We start from the raw sequence: 22,024 nt of genomic DNA on the forward strand, positions 1-22,024 counted from the left end.
ATTTAAAGATGCTGTGAAGTTTCTTTTTTCCGAGTCATTTGTTGCATATTTACATAATCTCGAATCCATTTCCAAAAATTACGACTATACCATTTCAGCGCCATCACCACTAGTTCCCGATTCGACCAACATTTGCCATGACGATAAATGAGGGTCAATCATAAAAAGTAGGGGGTGGTGTAGGAGGGTAAACTGTGGCTCATGAAACTCGATGCTGCTCTATTTGATGGGCATTCTGCTCCAATCGTTATCACAAAGATCCAGCCCTCCAAGGAAACACCTACGGTGCGAACTCTGACATGACTCCTCAATCTTTCCATGCACACAACAAAACATCGCAATCGTTTATAAACTTATGGATTATAGTTTATTTTCCATTATATATATATATATATAAACAAGCATTTTTCAATATGCAATGAGTTTTGTTTGAAACATTCACACTTCAACAAATCTCAGTTGTGTGTCTTCGACACAAGAGGATGTTGATGAAGGCTCGGCGGAAGGGGCGCATGCGGAGCGCGTACAGGAAGGGGTTAATCATGGAGTTGGCGTGATACAGGGTGATGGCAGCTGTTAATAAAGGCATAGGAACAGGACACGTAGGACAAAAGTGAAAAACACAATCTATCGCTTGAATGGGAAACCAGCACACCATGAAGAGGAATAAAACGAGGAAGAGGGAAGCCGCAGTCCTCATCTCCTTCTTTACAGCTTGAGCCTGGAGGTCCTGGGACAGGGAATTAGGAAGAAAAAAAAAAAAGAAACAAAAACACTTTTCAGATTAAGAAGATAAAACTTCCACCATTGTTTCATATGCTGTATGCGGAGCCATTTTATCTGCATGGATAATTTTGGGGCTCATGGTTTCCTCATTCCTATACGCCGGTTGTCGAACGAATGCACATCATTTCAACGAGGTCGACTGTCTACCTGGAGATCGAAGTTTTTACATCGATAAATTAATCGGTTGTTTGAAAGTTCTTTAGAAATGCATTGACAGAGTAATGGACTTTATAAAACAACGCAACAAAACGTTACAAAACATGCTATTTGAACCTGGAAGTCAATGCATCATATCCATGGATCATGTTATTGCTCAGGTGGGAATATGAAAAGAGCTAACCATTGTAGCTTTACCTTAATATCAAAACAAATTAATCAATTATACGAAATTCCCTCAAATAGAGTGTTATGCCTACATTTCGGTCTTTTCTAAAGGGTCTTATACATGACATACCAGCGCTCTGTTAACTACTCAGATAGGATGTCTCAATCATGATCATAATTTTGAATGGAACTCCATTCACGTTACAAGAGAGTATAGATAAACTTCGAGGGAAAATAAATAAACATTTCACCTGCACATCTAAAATATAAAGCTTATTCTCACCATTCACTAACTCACAAACTGACTCACAAATTGATATCAATGTTCGGTACCTTCCGGGTGACATAGACAGCTGAAATTTGGTGTGACAATGAACATTGAAGCCGATACACAAGAAAAAAATCACACAATTGTTGGAAAACATCCGTAAGTGAAAACATAAATAAATGCAGGTGAGCGACGTGAGACAATGGGGAAGCATGGTTTGTTATCGCTTACAATTAGTAAGCATACCCCTCTCGTACTTTATAACATCACATGGACTTTTCCAAAGTCTTTTCTTCTGCAAGTAACCTCGGACTGATTGTAAATTAAAACTTCGCTCTCATTCTTCCCTCTAGATCTTCAAGGTCGCTGCTCACCACCATTTCAGAACATCCCCCATGCAAAACCATAATCTTTTCTACCCCTGTTAAGGCCCTCCCCACCCCTCGCACCCAAGCCCACTTCCTTCCAAATTTCCAGTTTTTCCTTCTATATCCATCTTGTCTACCTGATGCAGCCTCTCCTACCCCTCATTCCCACCCACACCCCTTGTTTGTCAAAGCCTCCCTCTATGTTATCCTTCAACCCTGCTGATGGTGCTTCCCCCTCTCTCTCTCTGTGCTGTTACTTTTATCCCATTGTGTCCTGATCTGTTCAGTGTTTTAGCTCTTCCGTGAGCATTGACCGCATACAAAAAGGACTACCTGTACACCTATATACTACTTTTCGATTTACTGAAATTTGTTGGAAAGAATTCCTATGGAAAGAAGTCCTCGTTTTGCCCTAATGTGCTTGTGAACGGCAAAGGACAACACCTCCGTAAGTCTCTTCCCATTGGCAGCAATCTGCCGGAGTTGCCTCCGAACCTCCATGAAGATCCGTGCATTGATCACGAACATGATGAGGAGTGGTGCAAGAATGCAACCCAAGAAGATAGAATACACTTTAAATTTCAAGTCGATGATCAGAACGAAGATACAGGAGCTGTCGCTGGATGGCCAGGTGTTCCAGCCCATGACGGGTATGAGTCCGATGATCAAAGACAATGTCCAAGTGATGAAGATGGTGACGATGGCGTTGCGTTGTGTCATCAGAACCTGCGTACACAAGATGCATATGTATCAATACCCCACAGACATATATTCAGACTTTTACCTGCAGTGCATCGGAGTGAAACATTCATCAACTAGAAGGGCACTCGGGAGAGCGCATACCTCCAACACGCAATGCCTGATCCAGTAGAACATGTCGGGCCAAGAATTTTTTTGAAATATCATTCGAAATATCTCGTTTTTGGCCACATTTCTCAATGGTGAAGAATCGATGAAAAAATTATCTGATCCGGATCTTCACCAAAATCGAATCAGTTCGTCTTTGTCAAATATCCAACAGTGTCCACCGAGTTTCGTCCGAATCCGTCCACAACTTTTTTTGAGATATCCTGCACACAGGCAGACGGACAAACAGGCGTGAAAACAACCTCTGTTCACCTTCGGTGGTGGAGGTAAGAAACGACTGAGGTCACAAAAACACAGAAAATGTTTAACTATCTCCAATGTGACTGTTCAGCAGTCGACCAAGGAAAGGATGTTTGATGACCAGAAGCCGCTAACTATTACTCGTTAACCTCAGATAGTTCACGGTCTGGAAGAATCAGAAATTTCTCAAACTTTTGTGATCTTTCATCGTACCTTGGTTCCGGAGACTGTTGTACATCTTCCACATTTCCGTTCGAATACGAACAACTGAACTCACCTGGGATGGGTATGACGGGATGTTCACCTGCCTTGCGCAACGTGGTTGTTTTCCTTCGTTACCGTTACCAGTGTTCGGTGCAATTTGTAGTTTGTTTAGGGTGCTTGCGATAACTCGTCTAACCTTCACAAAAACATGCCGTGGGATATTTAGGGTCCACCAACGACCGTTGCTAGCAGACGGGTTCTCTGGTTTAAGATCCTTGAAATGGACGGTTATAACTGGGTCAGGATTCTAACCCAGGCTCGACAGCTTGGAGGTGAGTGTGCATACCTGCAGGTATTCTGCCCAGCCATACTTAAGTATAGTGTCATCGATAATAATTTTTATTCTTAATATTACTCAGAGTGTGGGGTCGGTGGTTCATAGAGTGTTTCAAGTTTGCTCTTGAGGGCTACATGAATCAGCTGGCCAGATAATGTCCACCGACTAAAGCCAGCAGAAGGGGATGCAGATTGGATTGTCCTTGAGAAACACACAGTGGGATCTTTCACATCTGCCTACGACTGGTGCAGGGAAACGGTCCTTCGTGGCTTACCGTCCATCCGATGGAAGGGGCACGCATTGATGCCTCGCCCTGCATGCGAAACGCCAGGATGACACTTTATAGCTGGGTCAGGATTCAAACCCAGGCTTGACGGCTCACAAACGAGTGTGCATGCATCTAAGTTATCTGGCCAGCCACATTCAGGTACCAAAACGACAAAACCTTGAATTACAAAGGGATTGATTGTGTCCCATGTGAAAGATAATTACATTGTTGTATCAGCCTGTCCCCTGCACAGAGGGACACCAGGTTTTGACATCACGTCTGTCTGTCTGTTGGGTGGTCGCTAGACTACCGTTATTCTCAGGTTTTCCATCTGTCTATGTATGTATGGACAGCTCTGGAGGCCAGAGGATTCAACCGATTTTGATGAAACTTGACTGGTAAGTTCATACCAGGATCTCGTTGTATGCTTTTGAGCACCGTTGCTATGGATGCTACCGTTGCCTAGCAACGGGACTTTGAAATTTTTGAAAAAAATCCGAAAAATATTTATATATATATATATATATTTTTTTTTTCAAAAATCGCTTTCCGCGCTTTTATGCACACTATGATCAACCTCTTTGTCCAAAAATTTCAACCAAATCCGTCAAAAACTGTATGACTAGTATGCAATTATATAGCGACCACCCATGTCGCCTACCGGCTTGTCTGTCTGTCTGTCTGTCTGGGCCGTAACTTTTTGTTTTTCACCATTTGAGCTTTTGTCATCAAAATTTCAACGAATCTTTATTATGAGAATATGGAGAAGGTAAATGAATAATTTGGTCAAAAGGCCAAAGGTTCCGTTTGCCGTACCTAAGAATAAGTCCGAACACAAAGCGGATGAGCTTTGCATTTTCAGATGCCAATTTGTAGTTATAAAATTGTCTTTTTTTTTTTAAACAAAATTAAAACTTTATGTACAAAGAATAAAAATGAGCTCTCGTGAGTGTGAACCTCACCTGGTAGCGTAAGGGGCTGAAGATGGCAATGTAGCGTTCGATTGAAACTGCCAGGAGACTAATTACGGAGCTTTGGGTGAAAACGAAGATCGAGCTGAGCATCAGCAGACAGGGAAGAAAACTGTTCCTTGGAATCCCGAATTCAGACAAAATGGACGAGGGAATGACTATTAAACCAACGAAAATGTCTGCCACTGCCAGAGACACCACAAACAAATTTGTGACCGTCCGGAGACGCCTGTAATGTAACACGGCCACGCACACCAGGCTGTTCCCAGCAATTGCCATCACAGCTACGCACACCTCCGCTGTAATATAACGAGCATCTACCTGATGGCCGGTGGACTCCTTTTCCTGAATTATGGTCATTGAGTTATTTTTTTCGCCGTCGTCGTACAATGGTTGAGGACAAACGAAACGCTGCTCCAAATGTTCTGTGGATGTGCAAGGAGACATTTTTATATCCATCCTTCAGAATGGATGAGCAGCATGATGAACATTTTTCCTAACGAGCTGTGCATTTCCAGAATGTTCTCAAGGGAATGGAAGAACATCTGGCATTCAAAATGTAAACATCAAATCCGACACAAACATTCCTTTGGGATGTCTCACGAGCGTGATAATGTGAATTGATAAATAATTATTATATTTAATATTATGGAGGTGTATAACCCCCACCTCCTCTTCAAACGCACGAGCAGAGTACCTGCCCGATGGGAGATCTTGCTCCAAGCAGGTTACACGTTCTTCTGACACATACCTTTATTTGGGCAGGGTAGAGGCAACTTACGGCTCTGTATTACGTAAAAAATAATAACCCATGAAGTTACATCCATGAAGCAAAAATATATCTACTGCTTATTATTCAAAACTCCTTTATAACACTGGAAAACATGGGGACAGGAAAACTGCACCGTAAATGATGGAGACTTGTAATACCCTCCCCCACCTGGAGGAGGCGCTACATGATACACATCTACATAGAGAATTTGTGTTCCCCTCCCCCTCCCTCCAAAAGCACCAACAAAGATTTTTTTTAAAAAACCCTATACATTAATTGGGATCATGCTGATCCTACGTAGCAAGTCTGGATGGAATCGGGCTACAACTGCAGGAGGAGTAGTGCGATAAACAAACAGACACACAAATACTGCTCCATGAATTATAGTGAGGATAAGGGAAGAAAGGGAGGGGGAAGTGACTGTGAATTTAACGTTCCTTCATTATTTACTTTTAACATCGTTCCTAACAAATGGGAACAGGAACAATGCAGGGATGATAGACCGAATGATCTTCTCATACACCAATGTTCCCTGTGTATATTATTACGGATCTCGGAACCGCATGCATACAACAGATAGGTGTCTCAAGATAGTTATTCCATTATTATACGTGTAGATAGTCCCCTTCCTTTTGTTTAGTGGGACAACAAGGGAGTGCGTTGCGATTATGTAATAGCTAGGGTTGCTTAAATCATTTTCTCCTTCATTTCGTCCCCACTCTTCTTTTCGTCTGATTATTCCTGAGGTAAATCAGCACGTGTGGCGCCGCGGTGAGGAAACTGCTGCATAGAGATCCTCGTTTCCGGGCGAGCCCTAAACCCGGCATATGCGACGAGTCATGTGTGCTTGGCAGTGCGGAGTTGTTGACTCGAGCTTCCGATGGTCTGGGGAGGATAGCTGGTTGCATTAAAAAGGCATACGAATGAATACCTCTTAAGAGGCTGCACGAATGGTGTTTTTCACAACACAGGGAACACAGCCAGCACGATGCTCACGCTGCACGAAACGCTTACGGAGGCCGATAAAGACGACTCCACGCCATGTTGGGCGGGATACGAGTGTGCAGAGTAGAAGCGGCTTGTTCCTTTTCAGCCTCAATATCCGACACATATTGGTGTTCGCCCCACGCACACGCCAGCGGAGTCGTGTGAATGTGAGTGCCGGCCACGTGCGTAATGGCGGAACCACGCGCACTGTATGGAACGTGCTCGAAAGCAGACACGTACGCTGCTCGTGAAATGTGCATGTATTTATCCATGGTGATGCACCTTCGGTCCTCGCTGGCAGCAGCGGATTCTCCACGGATGGTGAATGTCTTCTCGTCTCTATGGCCAGCGAAGCTGCGACTGAGCCGAGGAATGTACAGTGCAGGCCACATTGGCGCGCGCGGAGCGAGCGTGTTTATAGACGCTGGTCGAACGCCCGAGCGGGCATGCAGGATCCTTGACCGGTCGCCCGGGCACGACCCGGGGGTTTTTGCAGGACGATTCGTGTGCCAATTTCGGTGTGGGCGATTCATGTCATCTCGTGTGGTCGGAGCACAATATTGCCGCTGTTTGAGATGGCCTTGCCGGAAACGAAGTGAGGCGGCTTCCGGTCAAAGTTGGCGGGCCAAGTGAGGGGTCAGGGCCAATCGGAGTGCCCGATTCAGGTGATGACGTTTTGATTCGGCATGGTGTCTGTCTGTCTGTCTGTCTGTCTGTCTGTCTGTCTGTCTGTCTGTCTCTCTCTCTCTCTCTCTCTCTCTCTCTCTCTCTCTCTCTCTCTCTCTCTCTCTCTCTCTCTCTCTCTCTCTCTCTCTCTCTCTCTCTCTCTCTCACAGCCTGTAGCTGCTGGTTGCATCATTGGTTGGGACACGGCTATGCCGCTGATGCAGTGTCCCCCTTACCAGTCCACTGGTGCTCATTTTGCCAACCTCGGAAGGATGACAGGCTGAGTCAACCTCCTGGTGTATTTTTAATTCAACGGCCAATGGGCCTTGAACTCAGGACCCTAAGATCCCAAGCCGCCACCCTAACCACTAAGCCAACACCAGGCTTGCTGCAAGTGCTATAAAGGTCGGAGCCATCCCTCCACCTTCCTCTCTTGCCTCTTTCCTTTGCTCTTGCTCTTTCTCCGCCTCTCTCCCTCTCTCCCGCTCTCGCCTCGCCTCGTCGACACTTCTACGACTCGCCTCCTACTGCCCGGACTCCGCCTCCTCGTCTCCGCCCACACGACGTCGACCCCACCCGCCTACCTGGACCCGCCTACCACTCCACCCTCGCACTCTGGACTCCGCCTCTTCTCCACTCAAGCTCCTCCTTTCCGAACACAATCTCCACATGTGCGGCTGAAGCCAGAGATGACGCGTCCACTGTCGGGTACTGCACCACAGAACATCCTCCCCCCCCCCCCCGCAACGTATTGGTGGCACATCGTGTTATCAAGCACAAAGGCACCAAGATCAAAGCCTCAACTCCCTCCCTTACTGGTTCAAAACTTCCTCTTCATAGGGTTTTGTGTGTGTGCGTGTGCGTGTGCGTGTGCGTGTGCGTGTGCGTGTGCGTGTGCGTGTGCGTGTGCGTGTGCGTGTGCGTGTGCGTGTGCGTGTGCGTGTGCGTGTGCGTGTGCGTGTGCGTGTGTGTGTGTGCATGTTGGCACCTGTCTGCTTAAGTAAGACCGCAGAAGATCGTTATCATTATTATTATTGTTATTATTTTCACGTTAAGTCTGCTCTGTGTCCCCTTTCGTAAGTTGACTGTTAATAAATTATTTTCGGAATGTTCCCAGCTTGGCTTTGTGGTTTCTTTCATTGATCCAGCATGGTTCGAATCCTAGATCAGCTGGGACTTTATTCCCAACGATCTGTTCCTTTTAGCCGGTACGTCCTTGGCAGTTTCGCTCGGCTGCATCTGATCCGGTAAAGTGATCCGGTTCGGAGAAGGCGTACCGAGGGCATGTTCCCCGGTAATTAAACCACGTGATTAATTAGGTAACCTGATTAACCCATAGACGGGAGGACCCTGGGTCACGCAGTTCAGTTATTGGCATCCACTGTCGGTTAAGCGACCCGCCGCATCACGGAATTACCCGTGTGCGACGGCCTACAATTCCGGGGAGTCTGGTGGAAACCGACATTCCCCCACCTAGTGCTCTTCTCACCCGCCCCCGGGCCCCGGCCCACAACATATATTGTGTAATGTTGTTGAGAACAGGAAGAAATGGGGAGGGGAGGACAGAGAGTTGGGGATGAGGGTGCATGGAGTTGGAAGATGGAGATTTAGATGTTGAGAAGGGGGGGGATGGACTTTGTGTTGGAAGGGGAATTTAGTACTTGGGTTTGGGGTAGTTGAGGATATGAAGAAGAAATGGGGATAACAGAGTTGGCTTGGGGGAGGGAAGGCACAGAGGGGACAGAGTTGGGATTGAGGGGTTTGAGGATTTGAAGAAAGGGTTTTGGCAGCACAGAGTTTGGATGTGGTTGGAGAGGGGTTAAAGACAGAATTTTGTGTGGGAGGCGGTTAGGGACCTGAATTCACATTTTTGGGTATTGTGGGTCTTTGGGGTCTTTTGGGTTTTTGGATCTTTGGGGTCTTTAAAGTCTTCTGGGGTTTTTGGGGTATTCTGGGTCTTTAGGGTCTTTGGTTTTTTTTTAGGTCTTTGGGGTCTTTTGAGTCTTTGGAGTCTTTTCAGTCTTCAGGGTCTTTGGGGTATTTTGGGTCTTTGGTGTCGTCAAGGTCTTTTGCATCTTAAGGGTCCTCAGGCTGTTCAAGGGTCTTCAAAGGTCTCAGGGGTCTTAGCAGTCTAAAGGGTTGAAAGCTACAGTACATTCCAACAGTATGAAAATAATAGACATATAATATAGTCAAACGGCTGGACGGAGGGTAGGAGAGATGGAAGGAAAGTCAAACGGATGCACGCCAGGTCTTCTTCATCATAATCTATTCCTCTTCTTCTACTTCTTCACAAGAATAATTTCTGAAACCTGTCTCACTCCTAAATGTTTGGTTCATCGTTCCCCTCCCGTATTTACAGCACCACTCTCCTCTATGTCTTCAATGATCATTCTTTCCACCCCTTCCATTATATCTGTCTCCCAATATCCAGATATGAATCATGAAAAGTCCACTTCTCAGAGATTGTCTGCCCACGACAGTCAATCGCCATCCTACCCTTGAACAGTGCCAAACCCCTCCAGGTGTATTAACCCTACCATCACATCTCCTACATGCCCACGTCAATCCAACTCCACTCTTCAATGTTGCCCCCTCTTAAGCATCCCTCCACTTCATGTCCCTTCTTTCTACATCTCTCTCATCACAACCACCCCCAAACACACACAAAAAATAAACACCCAAATTATCTGACTGTTGGCCTGATAATTATTAGGCACAGGTAAAATAAATTATTACTTTCTCGCCTGGGCTTTTGAAAAAAAAGAAAAAAAGAGAGGAGGTCCATCCTCCCCTTCCAACCCCAAGTCCACCCCCCCCTTCCCAACATCTTAATCTCCCTCTTCCAACTCCTCTTCCAATGCCTTACTATTTGATATTTTCCAGATTTTTGATATTTTTTTCCAAGATGGCCACCACATGGTGAAGTCTACCAGACCAATTACGAGCACTACCACCACCACCACACATCCTATCTATCTATCTATATATTACTAAAACTCTCATCTTGTATGTATGTATGTTCCCAAAATACAGCCAAAACAGTACACGATAGCACAAAACCTTTAGGCCCACCTTACTCACCATTCTTTTACGGTGTGCAGTATCAAGTTTTGTGAAAATCTGGCAACAAAAAATTATTAAAAAATCAATTCCTGATTCAGTCAAGTACTCTTCGGGAGAATTTGATCAATGTAAACAACCTCAGCGGTATAGTTCCCTGGAGCTATCTTTTTTTTTTTTTGAAATTTTTTTTTTATCAACCGCTGTCACAATGGGTTCACGGGTCATCTAGTATACCATTAAAAATGACGTTGGTCATATACCCGATACGTCAACATCTACTGCAGCAGTGGCACTGTCTGCTGTACTGTGTGCTTGTACGTACTGAACTGGTACTAGATACATGCGGACTTGCACTACTGACCTGGTAGTTGTCGTCGATGGGTGATCCCTGGTCGAACTCCCCATTTGCAATTTTGTTGGAAATATCCCCCAGAGTCTGAGTTCCGTCGAACACCGTACAAGCGTACTATGGCTTCAAAAACTTTCTGCCAGCCTTCCGGATATAGGCACAAATGAAGACCATTTAAGTCCTAAGGACTACTGTACTTCATCAGTAGCTCAATTATAGCCACTGAGAGTTCGTTCTTGAGAACAATAATGTGTGCTATCACAAGAGCCTGCTAGCTAGCTAGCTAGATCACTTAACTGTACACATTACGTATGTAATATGTATGTACGTACGTACGTACATTTACATGTCTCGAAAATCGCATTCGCTGAGGTGTGCAGCATGAGCAAGCATACTTACACATGAGATCGATTTCATTTGCATGAGCACTAGATCTACAGGGACTGCATAATAATTATTGGTCTGGGTTTCAGACTTTTTTTGTTGTTGTTCTCCTCCTCTTCCCTTTATTATGGGGGTGAGTTTCAATGGCACCAAGCTTCTGTTTGACCATGATACCTCTCCACCTCCCTCTGTCCTCAGCCAACTCCCTCCACTCTCCAACCACCTTTACCTTTCGGATATCCCTCCTCACGCAATCTTGCCATCTCAACCGCCGTCAATCTCTTTTCCTCTAACCCTACTCCCTTTATCTATCCGGTCTCTTTGCCATTCTCTCTTCTCTCATCCGTACCAAGTGTCCAGCCCATCTCAGCCGGCATTTCAGCAATCTCCCTGTCAAGCTCATCTGCACACCAATGTCCTCCCTCAGTTAATCCATCCCCCTTCTATCCGCCCGCTTCACTCCTGCAATCCTACTGACCCAGTACTCGTAAAGCTGCAGCTTCTGTTGTTGTCTCTGTCAGTGCCACCGTCTCCAGACCGTAAAGATAGGCCGGCATTACACACGACATCAGAACCTTCCCTTTCTATTTTCTTGATATCTTTCTGTCTGACATTAATCCCTCCACCCTCTTCCACAGAATAACACACACCTGAATCCTCCACACCTCTGCTTCGGACTTACCATCTCTGGTCACTGTTCCTCTCAGATACTGAAACCTATGTCCCTGCCTGATCTCCTTCCCCTCTAACCTGATATTCATTTATTTTATCTGTTGCCTGACCAACATCACCTGTCTTCTTCATCCTCATCTTCAGCCCATACTTCCCAAATTCCTCGTTCCACTCCCCCAGTACATCTCCCACCCACTCTCCACCACAACAGCCATATCGTCCGCATACAGCATCCTCCCCATACGACTCCTCAAGCTCACCTTCCTGCTTACCAGTGAGTGGGCTGAGAGTGCTTCCCTGCTTCAAAGTGAAGTTCACGCTGAACTCCTCAGATATCCCAGAACCAATCAAAACTCTTCCCTTCGTTCCCATGTACATCCCTTCCACTAACATGACTTCTGATTCCAGAACTCCCAGCCATCTTAATGTTGCCATCATCATCTCTCTCGGGACAGTGTCGTAGGCCTTCTGCAGATCATGAAATCCCAATGTCATCTCACCTTGCACCTCCAACCTCTTCTCCATCAGCTGTCTCAGGGCGAACATCCCATCTGTCGTCTCTCTACCCTTTCTAAACCCCTGCTGCTCTTCTACGATCTCCATCTCCACACTCTTTCTTATCCTCCCGTCCAGAATCCTCTCCAGCACCTTCATTACATGACTTAGGAGTGTAATTCCCCTGTACTTCCCTGGATTTTGAACATCGCCCTTCCCCTTCCATATCGGCACAATTAACCCTGTTCTCCACTACTCCCGAGTTGAACCATCACTCAAACATACAGTGTCTACAGAAAGTATTCACACCCCTCGACCTTTGTTACATTTTGTTGTGTTGTCACCTGAATTTAAAATGGATTCAATTAAAAACTGCCACTAAAAAGCATCCCCATAGCATGATGCTGCCACCACCATGCTTCACAGTAGGGATGGTGTTGGATGGGTGATGAGCTGTGCTCAGTTTCCACAAGACTTAGTGCTTTGCATTCAGGCCAAAGAGTTCAATTTTTGTCTTATCAGAGCACAGAATCTTTTGCCTCATGCTCTCAGAGTCTTTCACTTGCCTTTTTGCAAACTCCAGGTGTGCTGTCACGTACCTTTTTCTCAGGAGTGGCTTCTGTCTGGACATTCTCCCCTCGAACCTAGATTTGTGAAGTGCTGCAGAAAATGTTGTCCTTCCGGCAGGTTCTCCCATCTCAACCCTGGAACTTTGTAGTTCTGTTACAGTGGTCATTGGGTTATTGGTCACCTCCCTGACTAAGGTCCCTCTTAGTCGGACGGCCAGCTTGAGGAAGAGTCTGGGTAGTTCCATATTCTTTCCATTTCCTAATGATGGAGCTCACTGTGCTGTTGGGAACTTTCAACACTAGAAATTGTTTTATACCCTTCTCCAGATCTATGCCTCGGAGGTCTACAGACAGTATGTTGGACTTCATGGCGGAGTTTCTAAATTGTGGGACCTTTTATAGAAAGGTGTGTTTCTTTCTAAATCGTGTCCAATCAATCGAAATGGCCACAGGTGGTCTCCAATCAAGTTGTCGAGGCATCTCAAGGATGATCAAAGGAAATTGGATGCACCTGAACTCAATTTGGAATGTCACAGCAAACGGGGTTGAACATTTTGTGTAGTACTATTGTGTAGATTGGTGACAAATAAATGAAATTTAATCCATTTTAAATTCAAGCTGTTACCCAACAAAATGTGACAAAAGTCAAGGGGTGTGAATACTTTCTGAAGGCACTGTACTGTATATTCAACAGCTTCTTTGTCCAACTGACTCCAACTTCTTCCGCTGCAATTATCATCTCTGTACACACCTCATCAATGCCTGGCGCTCTTCCCTTCCTCATCCTTTTCAATGCTGTCCACGCTTCCTCCTCTGTAATCTCCACCAACTCTGCTTTCCCCTCTACATAACACGGTAGCTCTAGCTCATCATTGCTTCCCTCCCAGTTCAACAGGTCTTTGAAATACCCTTCCCACACACACCTTCAACACTGCCCCCACTCTGTCACTTGTCTCCTGCCACCATCCTGAATCACTGCTCCCCCTTGATATCCTTACCATCCTCATCCCTGTCACAAGCCAATTGATATGTTATGTTCCTCCCACCATCCTCTTCCATATTATTCCTCACCTTATCCACAGCTTTCCTTGCTGCTTTCTTCTTCTGCCCATACAGGTGGAGCAACCCCGCATCTGGCTGCCTCCCCCTTTGCTTGATCTTCTTGATCCTCTTCCAAACCAGCTTGTTTTCACCAACTGCCTTCGCCACCTCCTCCGTCCACCATATCTGGTTTATATCCCTTGACGATGCACCCTTTCCTGATGTCCTTCCACACAAAACTTCTGCAATTCCCCTAAACACCTTTCCGTACTTCTTCCACTCCTCCTCCAAATCTTCCACTGCTCCTCCAAACCTTCCACATCTTCGCTAAGTTGCTCATACCTAGCCCTCAACCTCTCCTTGTCCTCTATAAGGACGTTTCCCCTACACTTCCCCAACCTAATAATCTTCCGACCCCTGCTCTTAACCTTCCTCCTTTTCTCCATCCATACCACAAACACCACAGGCTTGTGCTGGGTGGTAACATGCTCTCCTGCCACTGTCTTACAATCCTTAAACTTCCACAACTGTCTCTTCCTTAGCACCACCAAATCTAGTTATTTTCTATGTTGTCCATTCCTATAGGTGATCCTTGTGGCTTTCCCACTTTTGAAATAATGAACCAGCTATGGGCATCCCATACTTCGCCACCAGCTCCACTAGCTCCACCAGCTCTCGACCCTCTCTATTCTTTGTTCCTCACCCAAATTTACCAAACCATTCCTCTTCAACCAGCTCTGACACTCCCACGTGCGAGTTAAAGTCCCCCGCAATGCTCAGCATCATCTCCAGCTCAACCATTCCCATCATCCTCTCCAGTGCATCCCTGAATTCCTGCTTCTTTGCCCCAGTCCTTCCTGTTTGTTCGTGGCCCATATACTGACATAACACAAACCATTTGCCTCTGTATCACCATCCATCACATAAGTGTCCGTCACTCTCATCGTTCCACTCTGACCATCTGCTTGCTGATCTCTTCCAATATGATTATTCCCATGCCATTAGTCCTTCCATCCCTACCCATGTGCAACAGCTTGTATCCTCCTACCAACCTCCTCACCTTATCCCCTTTCCATCCGGTCTCCTGCGCACACAACACTTCTAACCTCCTTCTCTGCATCATCTCCACCACTTCGACCCCGCTTCCCCCCAAATGATCCCACATTCAAACTACCTAGCTGGACTTCGCTTCTGAACCGCTGCCTGCTTGACAGAGCTAGTACCATCTTGGATAATTTGGGACGTTCAGGTCATCAATCAGATTCCCGCGACAAAAAGAAAAGAATATAAAATGAGCAAAATTTTTAATGAATTTGATAAAGGAGACGAAAAAAACAACCCATCAACGTAGGCTTCAAAAAAGGAGGTGTGTGGGGATCAATGAATCAGTTCTTTTTTTTTTCTTAAGATCTGGAGAGAAAATAGTGAAGCCAAAAAAAAGGAGGTGGCCATCAAAAAGGAAGCGGGTGGGGATGAGAAACTCATAATTTATCTTATTTGGCCTTATAGTCGAGTCAGATGTACATCCAAACTCAATCCAATCAGTTATCACGACAATGACTGCACACCACCTACCTGTCAGAGCAATTTGTGAAAAAAAAGACAAAATGAAGCATATATTGTTTAATCGATTTGTTTCTGTGATATTGCCATCGGGTATTACATCTTTTAACATGGCGCTTTCCTTCAAAACAGAGTGTGCATATTTACATGGATGAGGTATGCCGCATCGGAGACCCTCGTGTGCTTTGAGTACAATGATCGAATTTGGCCGTCTTAAAAAAATCTTGTCCTAAAAATATCCCAGACCTGACTTAACCACCACTCTTTCCAAGAGCCACCTCTTGTGGCCACAAGCGTTACTACTGTTCAGATTTCTCGTTCAGGGCATGTTGCTACCAGTAAAAAACACAAAATTCACCTTTCTTTTCCCAGTCCCACAAGATGAACTCCCTTTTGGTCTTTTAATTTTTAACCCGTGGGGTTTTCCACCCCACAGGGTCTAGGCGCCACTCATGTTCTCTCTTTTCTTGTGTACACTTCATTTGAACGTCTTTCTCCATTATTCGAGAACAGAATTCGATGAAAATTGACAGGTATATACTAGACACATATGCACAGGCATTAACTGAGCCCAAAGTGTGATTGCGGCCCTTCGGGCCGAAGAACTGCCCATTTTGGCCCATTTTCTTAAAATTGTTATTTCTCGGTTATTAGTGAACCGAACCAAACTTGACACGTATATTCTAGAGACCATTCCTCAGGCATTAACTGAGCCCAAAGTGCGATTCCGGCCCTTTCAGCCCATTTTGTTTAAATTATAATTAAAAAAAAAAATTATATGCACTGGGCGATGCCCAACGCAAAATTAAGTCGCAAATGATGATATGAAACTAGCTTCACTCTTGTAAGGTGTTCTGGTTTCTTTTTCTGATGCGATGAAAATCTTACCAAATTTCAAAACTATCCGTCGTCCATGCTCTCGCTCACCTGAGAGTTGTACTAATGAACTCCCAGGGGGTATGTTTGCAATTCGAACTTGTTCTCCTTTAAATCGTTCCTTTTTAAAAATGATCTTTTGAAGAATTCTTTCTTCTCATTTTAGAATCAAAGAAGAACCCCCAAGGAACTCGGCCTCTTGTAGGACGATGGACACTCACAAATTTGTGTCTTTTGCCTGCAATGTAGGAATAATTTCTTGAATGATAGGCTACGGTATACATTTTAAAGGAGATCCTTCATTTACAAAGCAATACTGTCAATATTGATGAGGCTGAGCAATGCCATCCTTTGTTTGAGAAACCTAGGTGGCATTATATAGCTCGGGCACGGCTGCAAGTTGAAGTTTTGCTTCTTCGGAAACTTGTTGCCAAGATTTATATTTTTATTTGTTTTAAGAAAGCTACAAAGCCAATCGGTCATCATTAAGCTTGTGCTCTGGAGATGTTTTTATTGTTGAAGACAATGCTCAATTGAAATGTTTTATCAGAGACTTTTTTTTAAACCCGCACACATGAAGAGAAAATTGGAGTGAAGCAATTTGTTCACTTCTATCTGTCTGTCCGTCCGTCTGTCTACAAACGTCAGTCTATGATTGAAGAACAACTTAATTTAAATTGTATGTTATATTTTGAACACGAATCAGAAGACGAACCTGCCGTTTCACACTACTTTGGCTCTGAATTAGTTCCGATCACACATGTTCAGAGATCGAGGAATAAGATAATTTTCTTACTCTGCCTGGCAGTCAAACAAAATCTAAAAGGATTCCAAACAGGAAACTTACTGCTTTTATTTTAACGACGTCATAATGGACACAAACAACAGGCACGAAGAAATAATGTAACGTGTTAGATAGGACGGTGTAAAAAACAGTGTGTCGATAGTGATAAAATCCCTGAATTATTTTGTTTTCGACCTTTACGATCTTTATTTTATTTTATTGTAATTGAATTATATACTTGAACAATGGAGAACACAAATTGCCTTCTCACTGCTTCCAAGAACCTCAGTACTTGGACATATTAAATTAGGTGTTGTATAAGACACTGTATGAACGGCGGTAAACTTTCAGAATTTTTTTAATGCGACCTTTAAAATCATGATTTTATTTAAATTATATTGTATACTGAGTACTGTGCTGGGTAAGATGTTTTGTGAACTCTCTAGTTAGTTAGTCTCGCTCCGTAGGGGATGCCAGGCTATTGCAACGCCCCTGTCTGTCTGTCTGTCTGTCTGTCTGTCAATGTCTGTGTGTCCACGTCTCTATATCTTAACGTTAAAAATGTTTTTCTCTGCAACCGCTTGCATGATTGATGCAAAACTTTGAACATAAGAGGAACTCCCTGTGGAGAATATTATGTTGCTAACTCTGATCTCAGAGGTCACATGGTATTGCAGCCATATTGTATTAAAGTAAAACATTTGGACATCATTTTCTCTGAAACCATGCCACAAAAAATTGAAACATGGCATATGTCATCAACTACTCTCTGTCTCTGTCTCTGTCTCTCTCCCTTGATGGACTAAAAGCAGCTCTAAACAGTCCTAATGATCACATAATGCCTGGTTTTGATCGTTTGTCTAAGCACATTTATATAGGATTCTGGGATTTGCTTGTACATGTTGATGAAGGTATCGTACTGTTGTGTTACTTATTCCTCAGGAAGGAGATCTGCAATCATTGTAAAATTGGTGGCCCATCTCTACTTTGGATAGATTATAAAATAATTTCAAAAGCCCTTCCTAATTACATAAAGCCCTTTCATAGTCTTTTAATACATCCTGATCAGTTCATTCATATTTAAAATAGATCTATTCGTGACAACATATTCTTAATTCGTGACTTCTGTGATGTATGTGTTTTTCAAAAGTTTGTTTTTACTTGATCAAGATAAGTTTTCACTTGATGTTACTTTATTGTCTGGCTATTTTCAGAGTTCTGCCTCAATGCGAGCAAGTCTGGCAGTTCACTCAGGCAGATTGGCAGGGGCTGTAAACTGCCACCATCCCTCTCTTCAGGACTGGTCTCCCATATCTACCACCCCTGATATCAGCTCAGCCTGGGAATTCTTCCACAGAAACCTACTCTCTCATGCACAGATTAATCCCATCTCGTCTTCAGTGGGAGACTTGGACAACCAATGGGGGTGGGGGGGGCAGGAAAGTATGCAAGGGGTGGACAGGATGGATACAGAAGGAAACTCAGAAAGGAAAAACTGGAAATTTGGAAGGAGGTGGGCTTGGGGGTAGGGGAGGCAGTTGATGAGGGTAGAAAAAGATCACAGTTTTCGATTGGGGATGATCTGAGATGATGGTGAATAGCTGCCTTGAAGACCTGGAGGAAAGAATGAGATTGAAGAGAATGTGGAAGTTGTGGTGGGGAAAAAAACAGGATCGAATGAGTGGAGGTGAGCAGTGGTGCTGGATTTAGGTAGTTTAATGAGAAGGGGGTTTATGATGGACTGTGTGTGCCCTGCAGAAACCTGGGGGGTGGACAAAGCAAGGAAAGAGTAGAGAGTGCAATATATAACAAAATGAAGTAGTAGGAGACAGAGACCACCGACCTGTCTGTGATGGGGAAGTGAAAGGCCATCGACTCAGTTCTCTGTACTGTTCCTTTTGTTCTGTTGCATCCTGATCTATTCAGTGTTCTATCTCTTCCACGAGCCTTGAATATATATATATATATATATATATATATATATATATATATATATATATATATATATATATATATATATATATATATATATATATATATGTCTTCACCCTGGTAGAGCTAGGATGGCATGGATGGCTGAAAGGGCAGGGGGAGCAAGACCAGATAAGTGAGGGTAGAGGATTGAGTAGCCATCAACCAATCCATGGTGAAAAACCGGGTCTTCTGCGACACCTTTTGGACAGGTGATGCTGATTCTTTTTCAGAGTCGTGGCCTCACAGCCTTCAGGATTGTAAAGTGGAATGCAGGTGGTCCGACCTATAAAGGAGAATGATACTGCATTTTGCTTTGAACATATGCTTTTATAGACCACAAGGAAGAGTATCCGTCCCCAGTGATGGGAAAAGTTCAACTTAATCTATGAAATCTATGAAAGGTTTTTAAAGTCATGGATTTTAAAAAGGTTAATTGTGTTGCACTCTTGGTTTCACGCAGAGCCAAAGCTCTGAGCTACTTATACCGCCAACCACAAATGGTGGTGCAATATCGGGCGGTCAAGATTGGATTAGTCTCAAAAGAAGGCAAAATATCCTCGTTGTGAAATAAAATTTGGCATCAACATTACTCATGCCTGTTCTCCCATCATTTCAAAATTGAATGTTGAGCTTTTCAATGCAGCGCGAGAAGCAGTTGCCATAAACGGGAGACATACGAATGCATGGACAGACACTATGGTTTACAATATATAATAGATGACTTCCCCTCCAGGGAACCTCAACACAGAAAGAGTCCATTCGGCCCATGAAGCCTGTACAATCGTTGCCAACCGATGACTTTTTGCATCCAGAGTCTAGTCTTGTGTAAGAGCGAGAACACGAAACAGATCAGGACACAATGGGACAAAAAGAACAATAGCAAGTGTAAGGGCCCTGTCACAACTTGACGTTTTAGCCAGCGTATGGCAAGGTATCAAAATATATGTAAAACGCTGGCATACGCTGAACTATTGATGTTTTTTTTTCCAGTTTTGGACGTATTCATAACGAGTTGGATGTATGCATAACGTATTCGTAACGTACACAGAACGTTTCGATAACTTGTATCAACGAATGCTGAGCGTGTTGTCGGCGTTCACAACCTATGCTCAACGATAGTGTAACTTATGCATAGCGCGGCAGCGTATCGCTGACGATCACGTGGCGTAGGCTATTAAAAGGCTGCGGCTCGACGATTCAAATCATAACCGCACTAGACATCGAAGTGTCAAGCCGCTGTCACACCTTGACGTTTTAGCCAGCGTATGCCGACGTATGAAAAAATTGCCAAATATGCTGGCACATGCCGAATACGTTATGGGTAAGTTTTGTATATGTTAAGAGCACGCTGGCATACGTCGTAGTACGCCGAGTACGTCGACAAATTTTCAGCATGTTGAAAATTTTTCGACGTATGCCAGCGTATGACACACGTTCCTCATACGCTGGCCATAAGTTGTAGGCACGTTACGCGATCGTTGACACACGTCCACACACGTTACTTGTAAGTTACTCATAAGTCGAAACACGTCGAGGTAATGGTTAGTGTCAGTGTTCCACGCTCCCTGGTTTTTTTTTTTGTTTGTTTGTTTGTTTGTTTTTTCTTCGGTATGACGGTGATGTTGACACTTCGATTTCTAGTGCGGTTATAATTTAAATCGTTGAGCGGCAGCCTATTAATTATATTATATTATATTATATTATAACTTACAAGTAACGTGTCGACGTGTGTCAACGATCGCATAATGTGCCTACAACTTATGGCCAGTGTATGCGGAACGTGTGAGTCGTACGCTGGCATACGTCGAAAAATTTCAAGCATGGAAAATTTGTCTAACAGCTCGGCGTACTACGACGTATGCCAGCCTGCTCTTAACGTATACAAAACGTACCCATACGTATTCAACGTGTGTCAGCGTTTTAGACAAATTTTTCATACGTCGGCATACCCTGGCTAAATCGTCAAGGTGTGACAGGGCCTTGGGGGGGGGGGAGGACACCAAAAGTGGAGGTGAAAGACAAAATAGAGGGAGAATTGGACAAACAACGGGTTGGGGAGGAATGGGGTGGACACGATGAATACAAAAGGAAACTTCTTCCTATCCCCCTACTCTCTTCCTCCCTCCTCCCATGTCCCTCCCATGTCCCTCCCACCCCTCTCTATCCCCACTCTTTCCTATCCCCTCCTTCTCCCATCTCTTCCACTCCATCTTTCCCTCATTACATTCTCCCTGTCTCTCCCCCACTCCTATCCTCTCTCCCCTCCTTCTCTCTCTCTCCCCGGTCTCCCCCCCCCCCATGTCCGTATATGCTTTTGAAACGACTTAAATTTCCTGTTCACGTTTTTTTTCACAGTCGCAATTCAGTTGTGACTTTTATTTGATATTTCATGTACCAATTTCGTTACTGAGTGTCTGTGCCGCAGAAGCAACTTCCTGAACTTGCTTGCCATTGCCGTCCCAGCAGTAGTTCAGCCAGGAATTTGTAATTTGGCCACGGTGTCGGCAATAACTGGCCCACTCTTCACGAAGGACACCGTGGGGATCTTTAACGTCCATCAACTAATGTCTCAAACGAGAGCAAAAAGACAGAACGCTCAGTTCAACGTCCATCGGAGGGACGACACACACACATTGATGATTCACCCAGCCTGTGAAACATCAGATTGACATTTTGTAGCTTGGCCGAGATTCAAACCCAGGTGAGACAGCTTCGAGGTGAGCGTGGGTACCTCGAGGTCATCCCGTCAGCGGCCGTATCAATATACTTGAACACTGTGGAACGAATCGCCCTGTTGACACTTTGAAAAACCTCCAGGTTAGCATTATTTGGACGAAATATTACGCTCTTTCATGCCATCTCGACGAATCAAATTTGCCGCACTCAGCATTGGGGAATGTGGGTATTCAGGAAAAAAAATTTGCGGCTCGTAGAAAATATAGAACGTGCTCAGAAACGCAAAGCAATAGTTAAAAAGACCCTTTTGCCTTTTTCTCCTTTCCCTCAAGACTACATGGGGTAAGGTGTTCCATGAACTGACCAGTTATTGACTATTTCAGCAGAAAACAAATCCGGTTGATCCGGGACGTCGGACAACATATTTCACGAGGCTAGTGGCCAATTTCTAATAACCCCCCTCAGGGAAACTTGGATATGGGCAGTAAAATACAACTAATTAAAAGGTAACATCACC

General features: G+C 44.4%; 1 protein-coding gene across 1 annotated transcript in view; it reads right to left on the reverse strand.

The window, feature by feature from the left end:
* Positions 1 to 445: 445 nt before the first annotated feature.
* LOC147012241 (adenosine receptor A2a-like) overlaps positions 446 to 22,024 on the reverse strand; it is a 26,101-nt gene continuing 4,522 nt past the window's right edge. Inside the window, exons 2-3 of the mRNA XM_085856375.1 lie at positions 2,191 to 2,472; positions 446 to 730 (exon numbers count right to left, since the gene is read on the reverse strand). Of these exons, the coding sequence (XP_085712501.1) occupies positions 446 to 730; positions 2,191 to 2,472 (567 nt within the window). The remainder of the gene's footprint in view (positions 731 to 2,190; positions 2,473 to 22,024) is intronic.

The sequence above is a fragment of the Eptatretus burgeri genome, chromosome 15 (genome assembly GCF_056783735.1).
Source record: "Eptatretus burgeri isolate ZD-2024b chromosome 15, Ebu_testis_v1, whole genome shotgun sequence".
Lineage (NCBI taxonomy): Eukaryota > Metazoa > Chordata > Myxini > Myxiniformes > Myxinidae > Eptatretus > Eptatretus burgeri.